Raw genomic sequence first — 25,361 nt, forward strand, 5'->3', positions numbered from 1 at the left:
GTGTTGTTACCCAGCCCTTTCACCGTGTGCCCATAGGGGTGTGCAGGGCTCTGGAATTGAAGTGGTGTGTGGCACTCACCTAAACAAATGCTTCAAAGAAGTGATCTTTACCCAGCTGTGAGTCTATCTGGTAAAGAGCTAATGTACTTTAGTAGATCTCCCCCAAATGCTCTGTGATGTGCACCCAGTGGTTCGGTGCTATATTTCAAACAAAGTAATGGCTGTGCTGCTCAGGTGAGACTGTGAGCAATGCATTCAGATTAACATGAAGTCTCAGTGTTTGCACAGTACTGTGAAACTGAAAACCACTCTTCTTCCATCATCAGCTTGAAATCAGGAAGGTTACTGACATCCCTGCCATGCACCCAGAGTTGTTTTATTCAGAATACCCCTTTTTGTGATGATGTGGAGACACCAAGACTTGTTCTCTGTACGTCTTGGCCTTGCCAGCACCCAACTTTGTCCCTTTGAACACACTTAAGCCATATCATTTCCTGCTGCACCTGCTGCTAATTGTAGCTTCAATGGGTTGCACTGCTGCCAAGTTAGCAAGTCTTCACAAATCAATTTGAAAGCAGCCTTACTCCACTTAGGAACTTAGCAGCTAATCACTGCTGCTCATTTCTGCTCTCTGAAGGGCCACTTGAAGGGCAGATTATTCTGCAGCAAGCATTCATTCACTGAGTTATGACCAGACGCTGGTGTAATTGAGCTGAGCTCTGTGGAATAACGCAGATGAAACACTACAGCAGACTATTTTTATACTATGTTCATCTTGCGTTTGCAACAAGAACTTGTTGGAAGCCTGAGAGGTTTTTTTTTTTAAATTAAAAAAAGAGGAGGGGGAGCACCAGAGATATGTGCTAAAAGCAGTGTATTGCCATCTAATGTGTTACAGCTCTGATCTGCTGTGTTAGGTGCTGCTGTGGCTCACCAGATCTACATTTGCATGGTGATTTGCAATGCTGATCTGGCTTCACAGTGGTGCTCTTCTATCAAGTCATGTTACACTTCTGTTTCCATGAACCTGTTAATGCCATAGTAGTTTCTGGATTTGTCTGCTTCCTATTTATAGCAGAGGCCCCTCTCCTCTCTTCTCCTCTCCTGCCCAGGCTTTGCAGCCTTACAACTGCAGTAGTACATGAAGTAACAAGCTTAACTGCCTCTTGTAGCACCCTGAGGGAACTATTGCTTATGCTGTTAATTTAAGGAAAAAAAACCCCAGCCATCCAACCCCCAAACCAAATAACTTCAGGTTTGGCTAACTGTGTATGTGTTTTGTTAATTTTGTAAATTTTATTCCCATTTGTGGTGATTTTGCTTTTTCTTATTGAACTGTCTCTAGTGGCCTATTGTGCTGAGTATTGTGTATTAAGTGGTGAACATAGTGCATTGTCCAGTGAGAAATGTTTTAATTTAAGGTGCCTCTAGGAATTCCTGTACTAAAGTAATGTGCCAGCATAGTTATGACATAATATAATAACAATAGTATGTAACAGTGGTGCAGATGGTTTGTAAAGTACTACAGAGCAGAACACACACGACATGCTAGAGCATGGCATTTCAGCAGGTGCCAGAGCACTGTTGCACAGGATATTGTAATAATTTGGAAAATGAAGGTAGTTATTTATAGAAACCAACAAGCTGTGTGTGTTGTAGAAAATTGTTATTGTTCTTGAAGAAAGCAGAAGTGATACTTAACTTTCAATAAAGCTGTACCGAACTTCAGACTTCTTTAACTGTCTTAGCTAGAGATACATAAACAAACTTGACTACTTTCTAGTAAAACCTAAGTCGCTTAAAGTGAAAAATACAGTAGTGTCACAGAAATGATCTGCTGTAAGCCTGTGATAAAAGCTGGCAGATGGTTGGGAAATCATTTCTCTTGGGCTCCCCTCTGAAGTGCTGGTACACCAAAGCCTGCAGTGTAAAGGGAGGAGTTGTGCAGTTACAGAGACACAACCTGGCTGGGATCATAGACATGGGGGATGTGGTTAAGACAGGCTGGGATGGCAAGGAGGGGGAAGCCCTTTTGTGTATCAGAGCAATGGGAATGCACGGAGCTCTGCCTGAGGGTGGGCAAAGAGCTGGTCAGGATTAGAGGGTGGGCTGATGGAAGGGACATCCTGGTGGAGAAAGGAAAGCCAAATCACACCTGGAGTTGGATCTGGTGAGGGAGAAGTAAACCACTAGGAAAGGCTGCTGTAGGTACAGGCAGACTAGGAGAAAAGTGTGCTGATAGGGACAGGAGGTGTGGAGACAGAGGTCTGGAATAAGCTGTGGTATCATGCGTCTTCTTCACCTTGGTCTTTACTGCTTAGTCCAGCTTTTAGCAATCTCTGATGGTCAAGAGACCAGAGGAAAGCCTGAAGCATAGAAGACTTGTTCTCAGAGGAGGAGGATCAGGTTGGGACACATATAAACAAACTGGATAGATAAAGGCACGTTGCTATCTGATGTGATGGGCCCCTGTGTGCAGAGGGAGCTGGCCAATGACAGAGGGTACTTGGGAGTGTTTGGTGTGGATTCACAGAGAAAATGATGCTTCACCAAGCTGGTAGCCTTCTGGGAGGAGATGGACTGGTTTGGTGGACAAGAGGAGAGCAGTGATTGTTACTCATCTTGACTTTAGTGAGGCTGTCAACGCTGCCTACCATGGCATCCTCACAGACAAGCTGATGAAATGGGGGCAGAGGGGTGGACTGAAAACCAGCTGCCCTGCTGGCCTCAGGGTGCTGTGATCACTGGCACAAAATCCAGGTGGAGGCCAGTCCCTAGGGTGCACCCCACGGGTTGATGCTGGATCCAGTCCTGCTGACCATCCTTAAGGATTTGTGTGGTTGCATAGAGCACACACAGCAAGTCTGCAGGCAGTACAAAAGCAGGAGATCTCGGCTGATATGCCAGATGGATGTGCTGTCAGAGGAATTTCAACAGGCTGGATATATCTTACGACCTACAGGAATCCCATCAAATACTGAAAAAAGGAAATGGTCCTGTATGAAGACTGGAGTAACCTCAGGCACTAGTAGATGATGGTGGCTGAGTGGCTGGAAGGCAGCCTTGGAGGGAAGGACCTGCTCATCTTGGTACACAGGGGGTTGAACAAGACCAGCCGCGTTCTCCTGGGAATAAGACAGCCATGAGCATTACCAGCAAGTGTCAAGGGTTGGTCCTTTCCCCTTGGAGCACCTGGGGAGTGCTTTGCTCAGCTGAGCTCCTCTGTGAGGAATAATGTGTGCTGCTGGAACAAATCCAGAATAGGGCCACAAAGATAATTACAGAGCCTGGAGCATCTGCCATGTGAGGAGAGGCTGAGAAACCTGGGAGTGCTCAGCCTGCAGAAGATAAGGTTCAGGGTGAGGGACTGGCAGTGCAAATCTTTTAATTGTTGATAAATGTTTGATGAGCATGAGTAAAGATGACTCTGGCAGAATTCTTCCTGGTGCCCAGTGGAGAACAAGAGCAACAGAGACCATTTGAAACACATGAAATTTATCAGAATGTGAACCGCTGCCTTGCTGTAAGGGAGATCAAACACTGGCACAGGTTGCCCAGAGAGGCTGTGGAGTCTCCATCCTTAGGGATATTCCTATCTGGCTGGAGAGAGCCCTGAGCAGCCCAAACCCTGTGGGATTTACCCTGGGTCAGTCAAACCGTGTGATTGACCCAGCTATGAGCAGGCAGCTGGACTAGACAGTGCCTGGAAATCCCTTTCCATCTCAGCCATTCTGGGTTTTTGCAGTGATCTGCAGCCACCAATTCTCATGAGCATGCCTGAAACCAGTGAATTTAAAGAATATTTCTGAGTTTGCCCAACTACCAGGTGTTTTTTTTTGGTGGTTGTTAGTATATTTGCAAGTCAATTCTGTAGAAACTCTTAAGGCTAAGAAAACATCTAGAGATTAAAAACAGGCACTAAACTATTCTTACTTTCTTCATCTGGTTATAATGAGTTGCAGAATTGGTAATACATGATCAAGCCCATGATATTTGAAACGTGTGTTTTGCCTGGCCTTTTTTCTTTAGCTTTCTTGTTGGACAGAATGAATATTCAGTTGGGAGATACTGAAAGTATAATACCTTTGTTTTGTATAGAAAGTGGAAAAATACTACGCTTTTGAGATTCCGGATGTACCAGCAAAATCTGAATACCTGGAAGTTAAATATTCAGTGAGTATAATTAATCTGATAAAATACCATAACTTGTTTTTTTAATCTAATCAAGTTTACAACATGAGCAGTTTCTGTATTTAAATGGTCACTGAACATTGTAGTCTTGGCTGATATATTCAGTGTGGATGAAGAACTTAAACTTCAGTGTGTTTTTACATTACTGTCCTGATTTTTAAGTGGAGCCTGTAGTGTGATTTCCTCAATTACTGTAAGGTGTTGTGGGTTAGGGCTTTGCTTGTGGGGAATGGTGATGATTTCAGTACTGTGTAGTTTTGTTAAGGTGCTGTCTGAATTGCTGGTGTGTCACCCTTGAAGATTTCTGTGTGTGGAAATGACTCACTGCTCCTGTTACTTGTTAGGCTGAGTGCCCTCGGCTTCCCCAAGATCTGAAGGGACAAACATTCTCACACGTCTTTGGAACCAACACCTCTAGCCTGGAACTTCTCCTGATGAATCAGAAGATCAAAGGACCCTGCTGGCTGGAAATAAAAAATCCACGTATGGTGGTTTGCATGTGAAATATCTGGTTTCTAGGAAACACATATAATTATAGATTGGGGGGGAGGGGAAATTTAAGTTGTATGGATAAATTATCATTTTGTCCATTAACCTTAAAACTTCTTGGTTTAATTTTCTTTATCTAGTACAAATTGTAACTTATTCTTCCTTTTTTTGGAATGACAACTATCCTTATAAAGTTGAACACTGTACAGATGAGATTCTGACTTTCAGTGCCTGTGAGAGGGAACTGTGCAGTGCCCAGCAGCTGCTGTTTGATGCATGCCCTAATGCTGTCTATATGGAGCTAAACTTATTTGACTTGAGAACAACTCATCTGTCTGCTCTTTATAAATTAAAATTTGGGTTTTTTCTGCAAATATCTTTTCTGAAGAACAAACGGCTGCTAGATTTTTTTTTTTGTTGTTTATGAATTAGGTTTTTATCTATTTTTTCCTGACACTTGGAAAAGTTTGTGGTGTGGAGCTGTTTTAGTTTTAAATCCCTTCTCCTCGTGAGTGACATGCAGCACTTACAGCACTTAAAGATGGTCATGCTGCTTTATCTTGGCTTGGTAAGAGCCTTTTATTCAATGTGCTGCATATTCCCACGAACACAGGGATGTTGATCATGCTGGACAAAAGCTACCTCTGTTAAGTGCAGTCTTCTTGGGGCACTTCCAGTGTAGAACTGACTGTAGGAATGCTGATACCAGGGGGTTCTCCTCTTGTCCAGCTCACTCAGTCACTGACAGAGCTGATATCAGTATGGATGACTCTGTGTAAAGCTTCCTGAAGGTTTTTTTGGGTTATGCAGACCTTGATCCAAATTTTCTCTTTGTTATTTGGTGTTGAAGAGCTCCTGCTATCAGTCAGGGAGTTACCAAAAATTGGGCAGGATTAGTGTGGGTCTTGGACTATCCCACCTGGGCAAAGCATTTAAAGGATGTGACCTGTGCAGCCATCAGAGAAGCCTTGTCCGTGGTTCCCAGAAGAATGGAAGGGGTTTGTGTTGTTTCCTCAGAGCCTTCAAATCAGCCAGTGAGCTGGTGTAAAGTGGAGGCTGTGGTCATGAAGCCTGCCTTGGTGCATGTGGTTAAAGATCTTCCTCCTCCTCCTCCTCTGGTGGTTATGTCCTTCAGCATGAAGACCATTCAGAACCCAAAGACTCACCAGAATGAGGTAACTAATCTCTTCTCATTTTGGTTTGGTTTTGTTCTTTGGCGTATACTAAAAGTTCTCTAAGGCTTGGAAGAGCCTCATAAAACATGTTTAAATGTATTTACTCTTGAAAAGTCTCTCTGCTCTGGGCTTTTCAAAGAAATTTTTACTGGGGTCTCACTCTGGGCCTGCTTGGTGAGAATGTTTACTGTGACAGTGGATCCTGTGTATGTTTTCAAGCCTTCTATTTTGTCAGTTGTGCCTCATGGCTAAAAATGAGACTGCCTCAGCATAGCTGTTAATGGATTAGTTTTAATTAATTAATTACTTTTACTGAATTAATTATTTATCTAGAGCAAATCATAGGTCATAGGTAAAATGACCAGGCTTTTCTACTAATACAGTTAATTTAAAAATTCTGTCTTGATCTTAGAGCACCTGCTATTCTGCTGTAAGATCTTTCCTCAGAATGGAGGAGAGATGTAGGTAGCCACTCTCAGTTGTGGACTGCAGACCACAATGTGTACTTAAGCACTTCTTTTTTTAACATAGCTCTCATTAACGTTAGAAGAGATTTAGTATTCACAAATAGGATACTTGTTTATGGCTAATTGAATTTAAGACTAATAGGTTGGAAAGTATTTCAAGCAGAATTACTCCTCATGATGAATTTAAATTTTTTTGGTGGAAGTATGGAAATATGTGGTTTCTGGCCGAAGTAACAGGACATACACAAGGTACCAACAGGACTCTGCTTGCCAAGATGCTTTAAAGCCTTTCTGCTTTGTTTTCTGTTGGATTTTTCTGATCAGTGTCTGGGGAGCCAGGCCATCCTGCCAGCAGAGCAATCAAAAGCATCATTAAAGCTGTTGGCTGCCAAACACTCAACCTCTTTGCCTCTTGGCAGTGTTGACTGCTTGCTTAGGGGCAGCCCTTCCTGAGGCAAGGCTTCTCTGCCCTGCTCACATCTCCCCTCATTGCATAGGGAATCCTTTATATTGTGGGGTCTGGTCAGATTCAGAACAAAAACTGATAAAACTAGTTGTTTTCCAAAGTGAATTATTTTTCCTCTCAAATTTATAACCATTTAGGAGCGAGAAGTATTTTATTTTCCTTGAGATCAATTGATAACTTTCTTTTTTTCAACTATTTGTAGTTGGAATTAATTTAAGAAAGATCTGTTGGAGAAACAAGAGAAAGATGAGAACTCCTAAAAAAAAAAAAAAGCATGGAAGAAATGAGTGTGGATAGTAGGGGTGCTTATTTGTGCTTATGAAGTTGTGTGTTCTGTATCTCCTTGGTACAGGTTGTGGCTGTTGCAGCTCTGGTTCATCAGAAATTTCCTTTGGATAAGGCTCCACCTCAGCCTCCTTTTCAAACACACTTCTGTGGTATGTACTTGGATCAGTTTAGGTAGAAAAATAATTAATTCTGTGATTTTTTTCCTGTTTTTTGTTCTGTTTTGGCTTTTGGTTGTATGTGAGGGTTATATTCATTTCTTTATTTAAATTTTTGTTTCTTTCTATTACTACAGCAATAATGGCATAAAATAGACAACTGACAAAATTTCAACTCCCGGACAGCCTTTTGTCCCCATTTTTAACTTCACTGGTTACTGACTTTTTATCCAAGACTTTAATTAAAAAGATCTTAGTTTGAGATGATGCCAAGTAACCCTGCTCTATAGTTTCCCATAATTTTTATTGGTTTTACTTCATCTTTCTCTGCCCATTAATTTGGACTGTTTATTTACCGTCACTTTAGTTATTTTTCCGCTCAGCTCTTCTAAATGGAAGTATTTATAAAAACAAATTTTCTTAGGGGAAAAAAAAAGTCTTGCAGCAGTGTCATTGCAGTAATATCAGCTGAACCTTGAGATTCAGACCCTGGCTGGAAGTGATGAGGTGTTGAATGCTTGTGAGGGAAGTTCTTCAGGAGCTGTGGCCCATAGTTTTAATAATAATTAATTATTATTAAAATAATAATAACCTCAAATATGACTGATTGAGATTGGTTAATCCTTCAGTAATTACTTGGTTATCTTAAAGACAGTATTCACTTAAAGCTGGTGTTTCAGAATTAGAGGTCAGTTTTCTCAGCTCCCTTTGTTGTGAATGGGTGCTTATGGGGAGGGTCCAATTAGGAACTTGTGTGTAAGTACAAATATCACTTTTTGCAGCCGTTTCCAAACCCAGTGATTGCATTTTTCCTTATGACTTCAAAGAAGCCGTTAAAAAGAAGGTAATTTCATTTTGTTACCCTTCTGATTACAGTACCTTAGACAATATGAACTTCATGGTGCTTTTGGTAAGGGGTGAAAAGAAATAGGAATGGAATGATTTAGTTAGTTTTCCACTCTGCAAACTGAAATCCAGGTATTTATTCTGTGGTGTTTGTAAAAAAAGTGTTGTGTGCTCTGTGTGACTCAGTACTGCTGCTAATTGTGCTCTTAAAATAGATGGGGTGTTAGACAGGAGAGTTAGAAAGATTTTGCAGAGATGCTAAAATTGTGGTTAATTTTCATTATACCTGACTCTGCACTCATAGTAAACTGGGAGAATTTGTTTCTTCTTTACTTGCAGAGTAAAGTCTGTCAAAATTTAGGAGATGTCCCTTCTAAAGGGTGGTGGGAGAGCTGACAGAATAATAAAGTAACCTATTTTTGTTTTTCCTCTATTTCTGTGTCATCTTAAAGTCTTTGAGTGAAGGATGCATATGGAGCGTTTTCCTGGTGTGCTTGATTCTTACGAGGCTCTTAAAATATCACCAGACACCTGCATTCAAAAGCAGAATGGGAAAAAGCCTCTGAGAAAAGCTTTCCAATGTCTATGGGAGTGAGAAAAAAAAATCCTTGCATTACAGAAGGAAACAGCAGAACTCTGTGGTGCTTTGTTATTGTCTTGTAGCTAGCAGGGGAGAGGAGAGGCTTCCATTTTAAACTTATTGGGTCATTGAAATCAGGTGCTCTCTTGCTCCTTTTAGAATGCTAAAATAGAAATTGCTGCAACAGAGAGAACACTGCTGGGATTTTTCCTTGCGAAGATTCACAAAATTGACCCAGACGTTGTTGTGGTGAGTAGCTCTGAGACTCTGAGAGTTAAATTAAAGTATATTGTCAGTTGGTCAGCTTTGTTCTTTTTCTTTTGTCCCCTTATAGGCTTTTTAATGCTTCTCTTAGACTACCTTATGAATTGAGTTTGCTTATGAGACAGCAGGTATATTTTGATTCAAAGATGATACGGAATTTTCCCTGACAGCATTTTATACATACTATTATTTCCCATAATAGCTAAAATAGGCAGTATTTTCACAATACCTGAAACAAGTTTGGTTTTTTTCTTTACTCTGAAAGACAAAACACAACAAAAACCTCTGATGATTTTCTAGAAAAATGGCAACTCTTGGTATGTTTAAGATTCTGTTGCAGTTCAGATGCTCATATAATTTGTGTTTATGCTGTAAATCAAAGTAACCTTCTATACAAATCCACGAGATCTGAGCAAAGTTTTGCAATAAGCATTCTTATGTTTTCTACTGTTTTAGCAGCTGAGGGTTTATTATAATTACTCATTTTCTCTTTTTTTATTATGTTTAATTAATGTGCAGTTCTAACTTCCACATAATAAAATTCTGAAGACAATTTGAAGTTGGTTGGAAGTCTGAGGTTGATTACACACAGCTTAAATTGTGTGTATTTACCTGACTTCTGTAGGCAGATAGAAATAATGAAGTGATGGGAATATGATGAAATGAGCAGTCAGTGCCTGATGTTTCCAGTGTTTGCCCTGTGACCTAACCTTCCTAGTGGCTATGGCAAAGAATCAGAAGAAACACTGCAGCCAGTGGCTTAAAATTGAAGATGCCAGGGTGTGAGAGCTGCTATCCTGGAAAGAGCAGAGCTGTGTTAGTGCAGTTTAATTTGCACCTGGTTTAATTAGTGCTGTTGAAATGCTGCTCCCACTTTAAGGAGCTGCTTCTGTAGCACAGTCTTGCACTGCACTGAGGTACCTGCTGGAGTGGACCTGCAGCTCCTGGTGACTGCCTCGTGTTCCTCAGGGCAGCATTTTGCTTTCAGCTGAGGGTACAGACCAGTGTCATCAATGTACTCAGCACTGTTCAAAATATTGCTGGAGTGCTTTGATATGTAAATATTGCAAGGTGTTCATACCCAGATTTAACAGCTGTTCCTGTTGAGGTATCAAAGGAAAAAAATTACAGTATTTTGATGCCACTATTGTGACTCTCACAGATGCAGAGAAAAGGAATTACTCTTAGCTTTAATTTATATGCTCTGTGAAGAATGTTGTGGATTTTTCTGGAAAGCTTTAAATCCTAAGCTCTGGTATCAAAGCATGAAGCTGAATTGTGTGCAATGAGGCAGTTATAGAGCTGATTTTGGTATTCTACTGAACAGCATTGTTAGTGTTAAGACTAATGAGTACTGTTGATGAACGTTCTCTTAGAAAGTGCTTTCTACAAGAGAGATAATGCCATCAATTAGTTGGAAAAAATCACAAAGGGCAAAGGAATACTGAGTGTGTGTGAAAGTAAGTCTCTCAATTTGCATTTGTTGTAACCTTTTTTGTTATTTTTTCTGCTTCAAGGGTCATAATATTTATGGATTTGATCTGGAAGTGCTGCTTCAAAGAATTAATTTGTGCAAAGTTCCTCACTGGTCCAAGATAGGTCGACTGAGGAGATCTAATATGCCAAAGCTTGGGGTAATAAGATTGCTTAAGTATTTTAAGCCCCTTTTTGTTGCATGTGATTAAAAATGAATTAGTTTTTCCAAAGAATTGTAAATGTGACACTGATGTATTTAGACTGCTGGTCATACTGAATTTCGTGGGTCCCAGATCAGAAATTATGAGTGTTTATATGACTTTTATTACAGTAATAGGATAAACTGATTTTCAAGTTAGGCTAATTTAGTTTACTTATCTCAGCTACATGGCAGTAATGACAGATTAATTGCAATAGTCTTTACTGTAACCGTCTTTGTCTGCTGTAACTGTAAAATGAGAAAAAGCAATTTGGATTGATGGGTGAATCATCCCACAGAGAACTGCAAAGCTAATAATTCTGTAGTTCTCAGTACCTATTTGTTCAGAGGACAATGTGTGAAGCTTGGAGTATTGAAGTGATGAACATAGCTGTGTTCTTGCCTTCTGGTCCTTCCTAGAGGACAAGTTGGGTATTTCTGTGTGGTTCTGCAACTTTTGCATCCTGCTGTTATTATAAAAAGTATCCTTGAAGGAAAGACAAAATCCACACCCATGTTCTTGTTGGGGCTATTCTAATGATTGAAGAAAAAAAAAAAAAAAAGCAAGATAGTTGAAGAGTTAAGGTATAACTAGTAGTGAAAGTTAATTATCTATTTCTTAATATCTACATACAGTGAAAGATACCATGGGTTCCTTTAGGGCATAATTATAAGTCCTTTAGTGCTAGTGGTATTTAATAGGATATTCAAGTACTTAGTGACCAACTGACTTGACTACTGACTTGACTTAGTGCTATAAACTTACATTGTGGGTAGATGTTTTTGGTTAATGTTTGTATGTTCACTTTACTGGGGTTTTCTCTCCCTCTGTGATATGATGAAGGGCCGAGGGGGGTTTGCTGAAAGGAACGCTGCCTGCGGTCGGATGATCTGTGATGTGGAAATTTCTGCTAAAGAACTGATCCGCTGCAAAAGTTACCATTTGCATGAACTGGTCCATCAGATCTTGAAAACAGAGAAGGTAACAATTCTACCAGAGGAGATTCGAAATATGTACAGGTATGTTGCTGATTTAGGATTTTAATCCTTCTCTCGAGAGGAGCTGGTTTCCTGACATAAAGTTTTACTTTTGCGTACTAGATTTGTCATGGGGATGCTGACTTAGCATACTGGGATTTGAAATAACAGTTAAATACTGTCTTAACATTATAAAATAATGTTTCAAACTACTTGTGGTGGCTACTGGTGGCTTATTATGTGTGAAGCAAATTGATTTGTGGGAGCATTGGTGTAGACAGACTAACAGGAGGTGCAAGCCTGAGTTTTGGGGTGGTTTTTCAATTACAAGAGCTTGCTATAAAATTCATCAGTTGTGTGCTACAGATACCACGTGTTCTGTACAGCACATAGGTCTAAACTCTACAGAGTACAAAGGAGATCGATTTTGAGATCTTTGCTAGGCCATGCCCCTTCTTTTCCAGTGATTCTCCTCGCTTACTGTTCATGCTGGAAAACACCTGGACAGATGCCAGATTCATTCTCCAGATCATGTGTGAGCTGAATGTTCTGCCACTGGCTCTTCAGATAACAAACATCGCTGGGAATGTCATGGTACAGTTTCATTACTTTCCACCCCTCTCTATTGTCGTTCCCTCCCACAAACAGTTCCATGTTTTCTGTGTTTGATTTGCTGGGTTTAATTTCCAAACACTAATTTAGAATGCACTATGCTGTAAATTTTTTGCTGTGAAGAGTAGGAGGGTTCAATGTTCTAATCAAGTAATCATGTAAAACTTCCTTAAAAAGATCACATTTGAGTTTTGTGCACAGTGAGGATACAGAACAATAGTAATGCTAGGTGAAATTAAATGGTTGAAGGACATTGCTTAGTCTGTTTTGCTGTCAGTGTTTTCTGTGCTTTGCTTTGAGTTCTCTTTTCACCCCTGTGTAGTCAAGGACAATGATGGGCGGACGATCTGAACGTAACGAGTTCCTGCTGCTCCATGCCTTTCACGAGAAGGATTACATAGTGCCAGACAAACAAGTTTTCAAAAAGCCTCCACAGAAGCTGGTGGGTCCAGTTTTTCTCTTCCCAAGAGTTTTTATTAAAAAAAAGAGGAAAAAACATTCTTCCATCTTTTGCGTGTTTACTGTTCTGTGGGAACACAAAGAACCTCAAATATAATTTAGATATAACTTAATGGTAGAGCATATTATTACTGAAAACATTGCTTTTGTGTGGAATTCATAGTGAGAGTGGGGCAGTGTAACTGTTTTTCCATTGCATCACAGATCTATAAAAACTCAGTTGTTCTGTTACTTTAAAATTAAAATAAGCTAAGTAATTGTCTGCGTGGGGAAACAGTAAAGAAGACTATCTGTGTTGTTTAATATCTGCATTTAGTTATTTTGGTGAACAGTATTTCAAGAAAAATTTGTTACATGGATGAAATACTCAAAGGTATTAAAAAAAATTCCTTTGTGTAATACCAGCATAAATAGTAATTATAGAAATATCCAGAAATATTTGTTAGTGAACAAATTAAAATTTGAGAAAGTGTTTGTATTTCACTATACTTTGCTTTTTGGTTTTGAATAAGTTCAACAGCAAACCTGAAAGCAATAATTTTTGTTGATTGTATTGTTGCATCAAAGTAGCACTGGAATTCTAAATGATTCAGAATAGAATTGAACAATTGGGAGAAGAATTCTTATTACAACATAACAAATACCATTAGGTCAGTAGTAATGTTTTTATTTGTTATATTCAAGCCCAGCCATTCTGTTTGCAAAACCAACATTTTAATTGGGCAATCATATCACTTCTGGGTCATGAGTTGATTTTTTTCATAGTGTGGTCTTTTACAGCCAGGTGGGAAAGGCATTCTGGTGCCATGTTGAATGATGACAATGCTTTAAAGTCTTTGTAATCTCTTGTTAGCAGATTTTTCCTGTCAGAGTTGGTTTGAAGGCTGTTTTGACGTGCAGAGAGCTTTAGTAAGGATCATGATGAAAACACCATATTATGCATATATTTTAAAAGGAATTCTGCACTGACTCCCAAATTTGTATTTGACTTGCCAAAAATAACTCCTCTAACATTACAGAAATCTTAGAGACTAGATAATGACTTTTTTAAATGCCAAATGTAGGTGGATGAAGATGAAGATTTTGAAGATCAGAATAAATCAAAGATAGGGAAAAAGAAAGCAGCATATGCTGGGGGCTTAGTCTTGGATCCCAAAGTCGGTAAGATGTGGCAATTTTCTTTCTTCAATAAAGTTAGAGACAGGTAGGTTATATTAATACAGAGAAATTGCAGTGGGGGATCTGTGTTTGTGGGAGTTTAGTATCATGATTTTGAAGGGAATCTTGTTGCATACAACAAAATTCCCAACACTGATTGTGGAATTGCTTCTTTTGAGGAATTAGGACTGTATGTTTATGTATAATTTTCTAATGGACACGTAAGTTTTCTTTCAGTTTCTCCTCTCTGTGGAGAAAACTGTACAAGTGTCCTACAGTAACACAGAAGCTATCTGTTCAACTCTGGTGAGTTAATGGGGTTGGATCGTTCCACTTCTGACAGCTTTCTCTGAAGGGCTCTGGTGCATCTCAACAGCTGCTTGAAGGGATTTAGATTATGGAAGTGTGGTACATTGTATTACTGTCACTTAAATAATAGTTGAGGAGTTGCATGAAGTCCTTTTGGAGACTTTAGTAATTATGACTTTTGTTTTAAACTCTGTTTTAGGTTTTTATGACAAGTTTATTTTGCTTCTCGACTTCAACAGCTTGTACCCATCGATTATCCAGGAGTTCAACATCTGCTTTACCACAGTGCAGCGACTGTCATCAGAAGCACAGAAAAGAGCAGAGGTTTGTGTGCTTTAACTTGTAGCTTAAATTACACTGATTTGACTTCAGAGTGTTTTCAATGAATCAGCTCCTTAAGAAACTTCTTTTTCACAGTTTCTTTTTTTTTGTCCCCTTTCACGCATAAAAAGTGATTCTTGTTTAAAGATGTATCATATTAATTTGTGGGTTGGGACTTTCTGAAATATTTTCTGCCTGTCACCTTCCTTTCTGTCACCTCTTACAGAATCTTGGTAAGTTCTCTCCCATCTAATCTTGGTATCCTCATGGAAGAAGATTTTTACTGAGACTCTGACCCTTTTCAGCTATCCTCTCTAGCAGTTTCTGAGCCTCTTTACAAGCTTCATCCTAGCTTGATAGAGGCTTCCTGAAGTTAAGTTGCAAAAGAGTTAATGCAAATACACCTGATGGAGGTAGGCAAAACTCTCATGCTTTCTACAGTAGAGAATACAATTATGAGCTCAAGCCTTATCAGACATGAGGAAAATCATGAGTGTGACTTGGGCAGGTGATGCTGTGGCTGTGTGAGCTGTGGCACCAGCTTCACAAAAACTCCTGCTGTTCAACCTATGTTAAACACAACTGAAAAACCTCCTGAAGGTACAGTTGGATGTACTGTTTTATAAGCAGCTGTGTTGGCTCTGGCTCACCCATGGCTGGAGATTCTCATGTGCTCAGCTCTGCTGAAACACTTGGTGTAGCTGTGTTGTAAACTGAAGCATTGAGCTGGTCAGGTCTGAAGGTTAAATCAGAAGCTTTTATTTTTAACTATTATCAGCTCACAGGTTGGAATTAGTTAGTCCTGTAGCAACTGAAATATGAACATAGTAACAGAAACGAGGAGACAAGTATGTGGAATTCTTTCAGTAAGTTCCTTCAAGCTGTCTTTGGATTTTCCCAGCTTTCTGAAGTGTGCTTCAACCTAAAGCAGCTAATTTTGATTTCTTTTGCTGTGTGATGTTTAATCAGGCTTTGGTGTAATTTCTTGTTACAGTTCTCCTCAGACTGCTTTACTAAACTTGCCAACCTCACTGCATCTGTATTGCCCTTCCTTTGTACATTTGTCACTTCCACTATGCTTGAAATACATTTCCATTTTTGCTGATCAGCCATTTCCTCAGTCATGCTAAGAAGGTGTCCTTTCTGCTATGTTGTTTTGCTATAATCAAGAGTTGCTTGGGGTGGAGTTTTTGTTCTACTGCTGTGCTTGATTTGACTTCTGTCAGTTTTACCATTCAAAGTATCAGTTCCACAGAGCACATGCTCCTTTTGACAGGTCTGAACACCAGAAGTACTTACGTGATGATGAAAAAGGGATGGATGTTTCAGCACAGAAAGAATTGCTGTGTGTGTACTTTTCTGTATATTTTTGTATTTATCTATATCTACCTAAGAGTGAGAATGTGTGTATGTTATTTATCTGGGTTTATGTGTGTGCGCATATATATACACACACATATATACATACATACATACATATATATACACATACACATACACACACATATATATACACACACACATAAATATGCAACACACGCACACTAATAAAAAATAAAAACCTTCCTGCTACTGTCCATGCCTTCTTTGTGTTTCTCCAACAGTGAAACAGACTTAGGCCCTGTCCCCCAGCAGGGGCAAAGTAATACAGGTAAACACTGCAAAAAAACCTCTCATGCTTGTTGTAAACTGTGGTTTGGGTGCTCTGCAGGAACTGGCATAAGCTGTATGGTTTTGGTGTTTTTTTCCCCCCAGGCTTTTCACTTAATGCATTAAAATCTAATCTTAGATTAATAAAATAATAAAATGATACACAGCAGTGATCATTTCACAGGTTGAAGAGGAGGAAGAAATTCCAGAGCTTCCAGACCCATCCCTGGAAATGGGAATTTTGCCTAAAGAAATCAGGAAACTGGTGGAGAGAAGACGCCAAGTTAAGCAGTTAATGAAACAGCCAGATTTAAATCCTGACCTCTATTTACAGGTGTGTTTTATAGAACTCCGCTGATTTTCCCCCTCTCCCCTTAAGTGCCCTGATCAGCCTTGTAGAATAGGGATGATTAGTAGTGAGCAGTGATTGTAATGTGCTTTATTTGTAGCCCATCACTGCTGCAGACTGTATAAAAAAGCTGTGAATGTAATTGTGAGCATTAAGTTCTGTTCCCTGATGGCTGTGGTTGGATCATTTTTCTGGTTGTGTTTCTTTTCAGTATGATATCAGACAGAAAGCTTTGAAACTCACTGCTAACAGCATGTATGGCTGCCTGGGATTTTCCTACAGCAGATTCTACGCCAAGCCTCTGGCTGCTTTGGTGACACATAAAGGGAGAGAGGTAAGTCATTAAACATTCTACACACATGTAAAAAGGCTGAATTTAAGCCACCTGCTTTTTGTCATTAAATACAAGGATGGTTTTGTTCTTGAACCTGCTTTTGGTTTCAGAACTCTTAAGTTTATCTTTCTTGTATTGTGAAACTATGTGGTTTCAATGGGCCAGATGTGGTGACAACAGCAACAACAACAAAAAAAACCACCAAATCAAGGCTGTTTTTACATTTTCCATGAGTTTCCAGTTCTGCTTGATAGGTTTGATTTGGTGGTATGCTTCAGCTTTGGATGAGCTTGCATGTAGCCAGACTGTCCCGTGGCCTGGTAGGACTTCCTGAACCCCTAAAGTTTGTGATAGGGCTAATAAATCATGAAGGATTAATCATGAAGGCAATGGATTATGTATCAGGGCTTATTTTTGGAAACTGTTTGTTCCTTAAAATAAAGTTTCTCATTAGCCTCAGATTTTATTTTAAAGAGTTGTACTTGACTTTATAGACAAAACTACTCTTGTTATTGATTAGGATGGTAGCTCAATACAGACCACATCAGTTTTGTCCCTGTGGGAAAAATAATCTTAAATGATCCAAAACATACCACTGATATACATTCATTGTCTTAAAACATAACGATGTTTGATATGAGTTCCTTATAAAAGAGAATACTAAATAGGAGTCTGCAGAGGTGCCAGGAACAGTTGTGTGAGGATGGCTGCTCAGCCTTTGGGTTGATCAGGGATGAGGTCACATCCCTGTTGACAGGCTCCTCCTCCTGTGATGTGAGGGCACACCCACTTCACAGTTCCCAACCCAATTCAATTGCATGGGGGTGTTTTATTTCTAGTAACACATCTTTGTTTTTAATTATCTTCTTATCTAAACAGTTCTCTAGAGAGAACCCCACATTTGCTGTCTTCCCAATTTATGTGAGCAGTTATGTTTCACCTTACATATCTGCTTAACTCAGAAATAATTTCCAAGTTTGGTAATTGCAAATGTGCCGTGCAGCCATGTGAATTCAGAAGTTGTATTTCCTTTAATAAGGTATTGTGTTTGTTGATGTAAGATTCAACCTCATGTTGTCTATGAGGTTGGCATGCAAAGCAGCAGAGTGTCATAGATTTGTATTTTCTAGTGGTATTTCAAAAGTAATGAATTCTACTTTTTTCTTTGATTTCTTTTTAATGATCTCCATATGTCATACGGACCACGTGCCACAGACCTGGTATTCTATGCATACTTAAGCTTTTGGCCTCTGTTAAGATGGGGAAATACTTTCTGTTTGCACACAGAGTTTATTCTCGTTTGTCTTAAATGTAGCAGTTATGAGGTACCTACGTGAGATTCTCGTGTTCCTGCTTTATGTTCCAGAGTGATGGTGAAATGGGGAAATCCTAAATAAGTGTTACAGAATGTGCTAGGGAGTAATTACAGATGGTTTCTCTTACACAGCTGATCTTTGGTTGGAAAGGATTTCTTACCTCTTAAATTCTGGTGGTGCTGGACCTGTGCCGGCTTCTGCCAAGCCTTTGCACCCATTTGAGTTTTTGCCACAGAAGATGACATGACCTTAGTTTTCTGTTTGTGTTGGTTTTTTATTCTTAATTTTTTTTTCTAAGTTGAAATATCTAATCTGGAAAAACATTACTTTACATTTTTGTATTAGTCCTTCTATTCATAGGTTTCCTCTTACCACTCAGTTCTAATATAAAAGAAGTAAATGTTAAGTATCTGGAGGTTTGGGTTTCTATGGAAAAGGTTAATTAAAAAGTAACTATTATGGAAAATTTGTGGTCTAAATTTAAATGGCCTTTTCTGATGATCTGCAATTAATACCTTTTTTTTTTACTGTTGTCAAGGGCACCTGAGTAAATGCAGGTAGGCATGTAGAAGTCTAAGTGGGAAAAATACTGTGTGGGATGAAAACTGAACTTAATATTTGCACTAACACAATTACAGTTCAATCGTAAGTCTTAGCAGAATAATTGAAAGTGGGAAATATGTATTTCATGTTGAAGTTGTTAAAGCTCATCCTAGCATTAAGTTTTAATGTAGCTGAGAATGAGTTTTGATGAGTCCTGTAAATTGATGCTTTTCAACTGTGTGACTGACAACCTTTCCACTGAAGCTGTGAGAGGATTCAAGTGCTGAGTCCCACCTGTCCTGGACTCTGAACTTCTCTTTGTGGTTTGGAGATGTTGGTGCAGTACAAGCAGTGGAGCTGCCACGCCATGGGGTTCCTTATGGTGGCTAAAAATACTTGTAATTACACATTGCCATTATAAAAACTTGTGACTGTAGCAGTGAACTGCTGAACTATATTAGTAGAGCTTGACGTGTTCATTTCGATGGCAGAAGTATTAAACATAATAAGGAAAGGCCATTTTTAAAAAGCCAGATCATAGCAGTAGATGATCCCTAGGGTCCCTTCCAACTCAAACCTTCAATAATTCTGTGTGTAATCCACAAAAGCTCAGTTCTCTTCAGTCAGCTGTAGAAAGATACGGGCCTGTGCTTGATTTTTATTTTTATTTTCCTTCAGCCAGGGAACAGGAATGTAGCAAAGCCTTACATCCCTGGCCACGGGCAGCTTGGATCCAGCAGAAATTATCCTGTCTGTCATTCCAGGGAATACGTTTGAGGGGACAGGGTGACAGTGGCTGGCAGGGTTCGCTAGATGGCGATGGAGACCTGGAGATCCTTAATCAATTAACGCTCATTTTTGTCAGTGTTTAAACGGCGATTATCGGGTTTTTCGAACGGGTCTTCCTTGTTTTTCATGTGTGGGTAATCTTTAACAGGGGCGTATCAGTGTGAATTTGTCAGAATTCAGATGTCACAGGTAGACTGCTTAGTTCTGGTGTGTTTCTGAAGAAGAAAAAAGCAAAAATTTGGAATGGAAGTGAGTTAAAACTATAGCTCGGATCTGCTTGACCATTTTGACAAATGTAAATATTTTTCTCTTTTGACTGTAAGAAATGCCTTAGTTCAGCAAATTAAAAAATAAAAAAAAATTCTACATTAGCAAACCATTGATCAGGAATGTGTTAGGGAGATTTCCTGGACTTTCCCCTCCACCCCCCCATGTTACTAAGCCTTTGCCTGGACATTACTCTTGTTGTAACTATAGCAGTTGCTTGCATGGAAAAGTAATAGGAAAATATTTAATATATTTTTAGCTGTCCTTTAATGTAATTTAACAACTGGAAACAAGATGAGTCGGGGCTGTACAAGCAGCCAGCTCTGCAGCAGCAGGCAGTGTCGGCTCATGCCGTTCTAGCCTCTCTAAAGGACAAGCCTTTTGATGAAGTGTCAGTTGTCCTGTTTCCTAAATGCAGGAGTGCTGCAGGATTCTCCTACAGGACAGCCAAGTTGTTGAGAGAATTTAAATGTAGACAGCTTGCTGCTAATGGCTTGCACTCAGTGCTGAGGCCTTTTCCAGGTACTTGCTTTTTTTTTCTGTGTTGTTTTTTGCTGTTGCATATTTTTGCCCAAGCAAACTTGCCTTTGGAAGGAAAACAACACATTTGCTGTTTTCAGCAGTGCTGACAGGTAGACCTAGTGTTCAAATATGCAAAATAAAAGGGGGAAAGAGGCAATTGGGTTAATTCCAACTTTCTCATTCAGATTCTTTGGATACATTCTCAATTAATAATTAGTTTAAGGCCCTGGCAGTCAAAAGGAAAGAATAAAAGCATGTTATTGCTGCAGTCTGGGAGAAGAATGGATGAGGGAGGAGAAAAATGAAGTGGAGAAAGATGAGCTCATTTAAAAAAAATTAAGGGTAGGTAAGCAGGTTAATGGCTGTCTACTGTAATTATGATCTGTAAAGAAATCCAGGCATTTCTTTTTTTTTAGAGTCTTGTTCATCCAGGGAAAATGATCTTCAGCTGCTCTCTCTTGATTGCACCTAAAGCATTGGCTGTACAGTCTGCAAGAGGTGTCACGTGAGGGGGGCAATTGAAAAGTCCTGGCTTCTTCCATGCTGTACTGTGGAAGAAAGAGGATTGCTAAAAGAGGGAAAGGAGCCTCCTAATGTCATCTATATTTAAACAGGGAATGCAACATCAATATAACAGTTTTGGAAGACATGGAACTTGATGGCAAAAGGCTAGGCAAAGAGTTTCTAATTGCTTTTAAATATAAAAATGGCAACCCAAAATCTTGGGGAGAAATAGTGCTAAATTGCTGCATTGTCCCAAAATAGGAACTGTTGGGGTTAAATCATTTGCCACTGTTGTTAAATTTATCACTGTGTGTGCAACTGTGAGCCTGTGAAAAAGCTATGTATGTTACTCTGAATGCTGATATCCTAAATGAGTTAGAGTAGACAAGGAGAGGCTGCATACAATCTGGATATGTGAACAGAGTACCAAGGAGTAGAGAAATTATGGAGCATCTTCACATTTGTTGAAATATTATTGGTAGTCAAGTGCAGGAGAGGACATCTGGTCTAATACAGACTTTAGAATCTCCAAGGAGATGAAATTAAACATTTCAATTAAGAAGAATGGCCAGAATATTTTGGGTGAGGAGGAAATTAGTGAGAAGGGAAAAAAATTATTTTATTTTGGATGGCATGTTGGTATTTTTTTTTCTCCTCTGGACAGAAAGGTTTTATTTAATGGGTATTCACCAAGAAATGTTTAAGAAGATTGATCAGATTCAGATTGATTGTGCAGCAAGTCAGAAGAATAGAGAGACTTTTTTTATTTTTTACTGCTTATTTTAAGACTGTGCTATTACAAGAGGTGTGGTGCCTCTCACTTCCTGACTGCTGATTTCTGTGGATGGGTTATAGCAATTGCATGGCCCCATGGTGAGTTAGATCAGCCTGGTGATCCGAGTTGAAAACTAACTCCAGAGGAAAACCAAATTGATTTCAGTTGGATCAATGGCTCAGTGACTCACTGTGTGCTCTGAGGGCTGGTGGAAAGGAGGAGGTTGGAAAGTGGAGGCAGGCCCAGTGTGAGATGTAAGGGGTCAGGCATGACCAGCCATTTTTTAGCTCATACCTGACTGTGAAACTGTGGGTTTACTGTTAATATGATAACACATGGAGGTTTTCTTTAGTTGTTGTTTTATTTCTTCTGTAATATAGTGGGGTTTTTTTGTGGTTTCCTATCTTGTATTTTTTTTCTGTCCTGCCAAAAGACACAGATTTTTCCTTGTGTTAGATCTTAACTTGGCTGCCGGTAACAAGAAGATATTCCTCACCCAGAATTGTGGTAAAACTGAGAACCAGAGTACTGGGAAGTACAAGATCTCTGGAACATTCTTTTTATATGAGCTGTAACAGTATGTCCCCTTTTAGAAGCCGTATGTGTTGGGTAGAGAGCTGATATTTCAATATTAGGGAGGTAGAAATGTCTCACCGTATCCAGTGGTAACAGGAAAGACTTTCAGGTGTTCAATAAAGTATTGGGGAATACACTTGAATCCTGCACCCTCCAAAGTCTGCCATGCTTCAGCTTCAGAATTACTAAAGAAATTCTTTAAACCTGCCTAGAATATTGTGGGGATTAGCAGAGCTCCTTCATGGTTCTCTCACAGAGATGCCTTTTAAAAGGGAGGCGCAGTAGCACAGGTGCTTCACCGTGAAGGTTGAGGGCTTTAGCAGCATCACACCACCATTTTTAAACTGCCTGGGTTCTGTCTTCAAACACATTTATTTTCCAAACCCCACTGTTAACATTAGAAGAATACAAATCCTAACTGATGTTTTAATGTTTTTCTCCAGCCTTGTAGATTTGTTAGCACTACATGTCTTTGCAGGATGCATTTTCTTAGTTCATTGGTAGCTTGTCAAAAAATACTTGCAGTTTTGAGACTTCCACAAAAGTTGTTCTTTAGCATCTTACTGCCTCACTCATTTGCGTCATGCAGTTATCTTAAATAGGATGTTGGCTTGTTCCAGAAACCCTGGGTTTGGATACCTAGATGGGAATAAAGTTTTTGAAATAAAAGATACTTCAAACAGGAGTTAAAAATAATTTTCATTTTCAAGCACTATTCCTAAGAGGATAGGAAAACAGTCTAACTGAAGTGTCTGTCTCCCACGAGACTTAAATAAATATTCATACTGTCCTTCAAAAATATGACACCTTGATCTCATAATCAAAAATTCTCATATATTTCCTGGGAATCTTGCCCACTCTGTGAAAGCTGACTTTTTCATCACAAATTCTATTAGAAGTTTTTAGCTCCATCCACAATGAAATGATCTTTCTTTTTTCCTCTTGGATAAATACTCATTTGAGCCACCTAGGTCTATTCTTTTCAGGTAGTGGTTTCAGGATGGTGGTGATCCTACTTTGACATATAGGAAGAGGCTGAAAGCTGGGATTCCTTCACTCTGGAAAAAACAAAATTGAGGATGGAATTAACTGTGATCAACAACAACCTAAAGGGGGATGTCTAGGAGAAGCCAGACTCTTCCTAGAGATGCACAGCCTTGCACCAGGCAGGCCTAGCCCTGTCTGGGGCCAGAGGTTGGGTAAAATAATGTCCAGAGATCCCTTCAAACCAAAGGTGGTTTATAGCCATCCGTTTAGGAGTTCCTTTAATTCTCACTGAGATTTATCACCAAGGTCAGCAAGATCCATTCGATGAAAACTGTCATTTGAAGGGAAGAAAACTGGAAGAATGAAGATATGTCAGCAGTGATACTTGTTCTTACCAGGCTGTTTTGGTTTCAGGGCTGAAAAAAGAGTGTTTGAGTACTTTGAATGCAGGTTTTGCTGTATAGGTCAGGTCGTGTGGTATCTTGCATGTTGTGTCTTTCACTGGGCCTGTGCCAAGATTCATTGGCTCAATTTAGAAGATAAGCATGAACAGCTTATGCTATTTTCAGCACTCAAATATACTTATGAGACAGATGAAAGAGTTTGTTAAGACCTTTATTTATCTGTGAAAGATGGACTGTCTTTACTGCTGCAGGTACAAGACCCTGTAAGGCTATAGGAGATCTCAATCCAGAATTCTGTTTGGAGCAAAGGACTCTGGAGAAGCAGGTGTAGTCTAACAAGCTGGGGCATACCTGTTCTCTTAACATAGGCAAGGAGGGTTGTAAGTCAGGCATACAGCCTAAAGTAATTTGTTCTGACTTCCTTTGTAGTAGAAGGAGAGTAGTGTCAAAGCTGGAGGAAATAAATCCCCCAAATTTTAGAGCTTGATCAGTGATTGTCAGACACCAGCATTATGCTTCCTCTCTGTTGGCTTTCCTTCCAGCAGTTGTATATGATGCAGTGGAGATGTTGCTGGTGTTTGTGTTGTCTTTAGCTTCAGACTTATGCCTTTTATCAAATATGGGTAAGGTTTCATTGAGAAGGATTAAATTATATATGCTGATATCTGCTTTACAATTTAATACTCATTTTTGCTAATTTGAACCACTAGGAATAGTTGCTCCATAAAATCCTATTTCAATACCTGGATTAGTTAAAAAAATTAAAATACCCATTTCCCTTTACATTTCCTGTTAATCCTTCTTTGTTTTCATGTTTTAACTGGCAGCCTTTAGAAACAGCAAGAAATAGTTTTTGATGTTGTTGGGGGTGGGAAGTGGTTCCCACTTGTGTCACTGAAATGATCTGCTTATCCAACAGTGCTCATCAAAAACATGGAATTGATGGGACATCATTTGAACCTCACTGCAGGGTTTAGTACCTGACAGTCATTTCTCTGTGAGCTTGTGCTAGTCTTGGTAGTTATGAGACTGGAGAAACTTGTAAAATTTGGATTCTGATGATTGATAAGCCTTGGTTTAAAAAAAAGGCAAAAAACGTTAATGCTTTCTTTCAAATTGCTTGCCCAGTTTATGAAACAGAGCAGAAATTCCCATGTTTGAACTATTGGAAGTTACCAGAAAAGCAGGACAGTGTAATAATGTGCTTTGATGAAGTTCAGGCTTATATTTCCTGAAATGACTGGGTAAACACAGAGGAGACCTTGAGGTACAAACACTTTTATTTTTTTAGTCCAAGGAAAGTGAATCTGCAGAACAGTTGCCAGGGAGAAGGGCAGCCATTCTAAAGTGAGGGCTCTATACTTGGGCTGCTTTGCCCTTCTGACTTGTTCTGGGTGCATTGCCATTTTACTAGGCAATACAACACTTTGCACACTAAAAATTTCTTTCCTGTCTTCTCTGACCTCAGCGCAAAAAATATTTTCAGTGTGAACTTCAGTTTTCTTCCTTGATGCTTTTAATTTTTTTCTGGAATATTAAACTGTCACAAGCTTTGTGCAGGAATTTGGAATTAGCAGGTAGAAGACTGACATAAAACCATAGGAATGTCTTAGTCCTGTGCTGGAGTGTATGCAGCCTTCTGGTTCATTTTGTTCTGGTTGGAATTATACTTGTTGAATCTAGAACTTCCTTGGTCATACCATTTTTTGAACAAACCAGATTTAAGTCAATGACAGCTGATGTTTTGGTTTTCATGTGACTGCATTAATTTCTTCCCTTTCCTCCCCATCTCCCTCAAATGTCACTGTCATCTTTGAGCTTAGGTAAATTCCATTTTTGTATTTGCTCAGAAATCTTTTGGTTTCTTTAAATTGAAATTGCACCTTTGCCTTGATGATTTAATATGTATTGT

The 25,361-nt window shown here is 39.3% G+C and overlaps 1 protein-coding gene and 1 non-coding gene across 3 annotated transcripts in view; both read left to right on the top strand.

Annotated features, from left to right (window-relative positions):
- Positions 1 to 25,361, top strand: part of POLA1 (DNA polymerase alpha 1, catalytic subunit) — a 183,600-nt gene that overhangs the window by 14,963 nt on the left and 143,276 nt on the right. For both annotated transcript variants that reach the window (XM_063392979.1, XM_063392980.1), the window contains exons 13-26: positions 4,099 to 4,173; positions 4,536 to 4,674; positions 5,698 to 5,855; positions 7,141 to 7,225; positions 8,014 to 8,075; positions 8,817 to 8,906; positions 10,439 to 10,555; positions 11,441 to 11,616; positions 12,039 to 12,168; positions 12,509 to 12,628; positions 13,710 to 13,806; positions 14,312 to 14,436; positions 16,268 to 16,417; positions 16,644 to 16,766. In XM_063392979.1, coding sequence (XP_063249049.1) covers positions 4,099 to 4,173; positions 4,536 to 4,674; positions 5,698 to 5,855; positions 7,141 to 7,225; positions 8,014 to 8,075; positions 8,817 to 8,906; positions 10,439 to 10,555; positions 11,441 to 11,616; positions 12,039 to 12,168; positions 12,509 to 12,628; positions 13,710 to 13,806; positions 14,312 to 14,436; positions 16,268 to 16,417; positions 16,644 to 16,766 — 1,647 coding nt within the window. The remainder of the gene's footprint in view (positions 1 to 4,098; positions 4,174 to 4,535; positions 4,675 to 5,697; positions 5,856 to 7,140; positions 7,226 to 8,013; positions 8,076 to 8,816; positions 8,907 to 10,438; positions 10,556 to 11,440; positions 11,617 to 12,038; positions 12,169 to 12,508; positions 12,629 to 13,709; positions 13,807 to 14,311; positions 14,437 to 16,267; positions 16,418 to 16,643; positions 16,767 to 25,361) is intronic.
- LOC134549234 (small Cajal body-specific RNA 24) lies at positions 14,018 to 14,148 on the top strand. The gene has a single exon (XR_010080038.1). It is a non-coding gene; the product is annotated as a small Cajal body-specific RNA 24 (non-coding RNA).

Source organism: Prinia subflava, chromosome 3, assembly GCF_021018805.1.
Source record: "Prinia subflava isolate CZ2003 ecotype Zambia chromosome 3, Cam_Psub_1.2, whole genome shotgun sequence".
In the NCBI taxonomy this organism is placed as follows: Eukaryota; Metazoa; Chordata; class Aves; order Passeriformes; family Cisticolidae; genus Prinia; species Prinia subflava.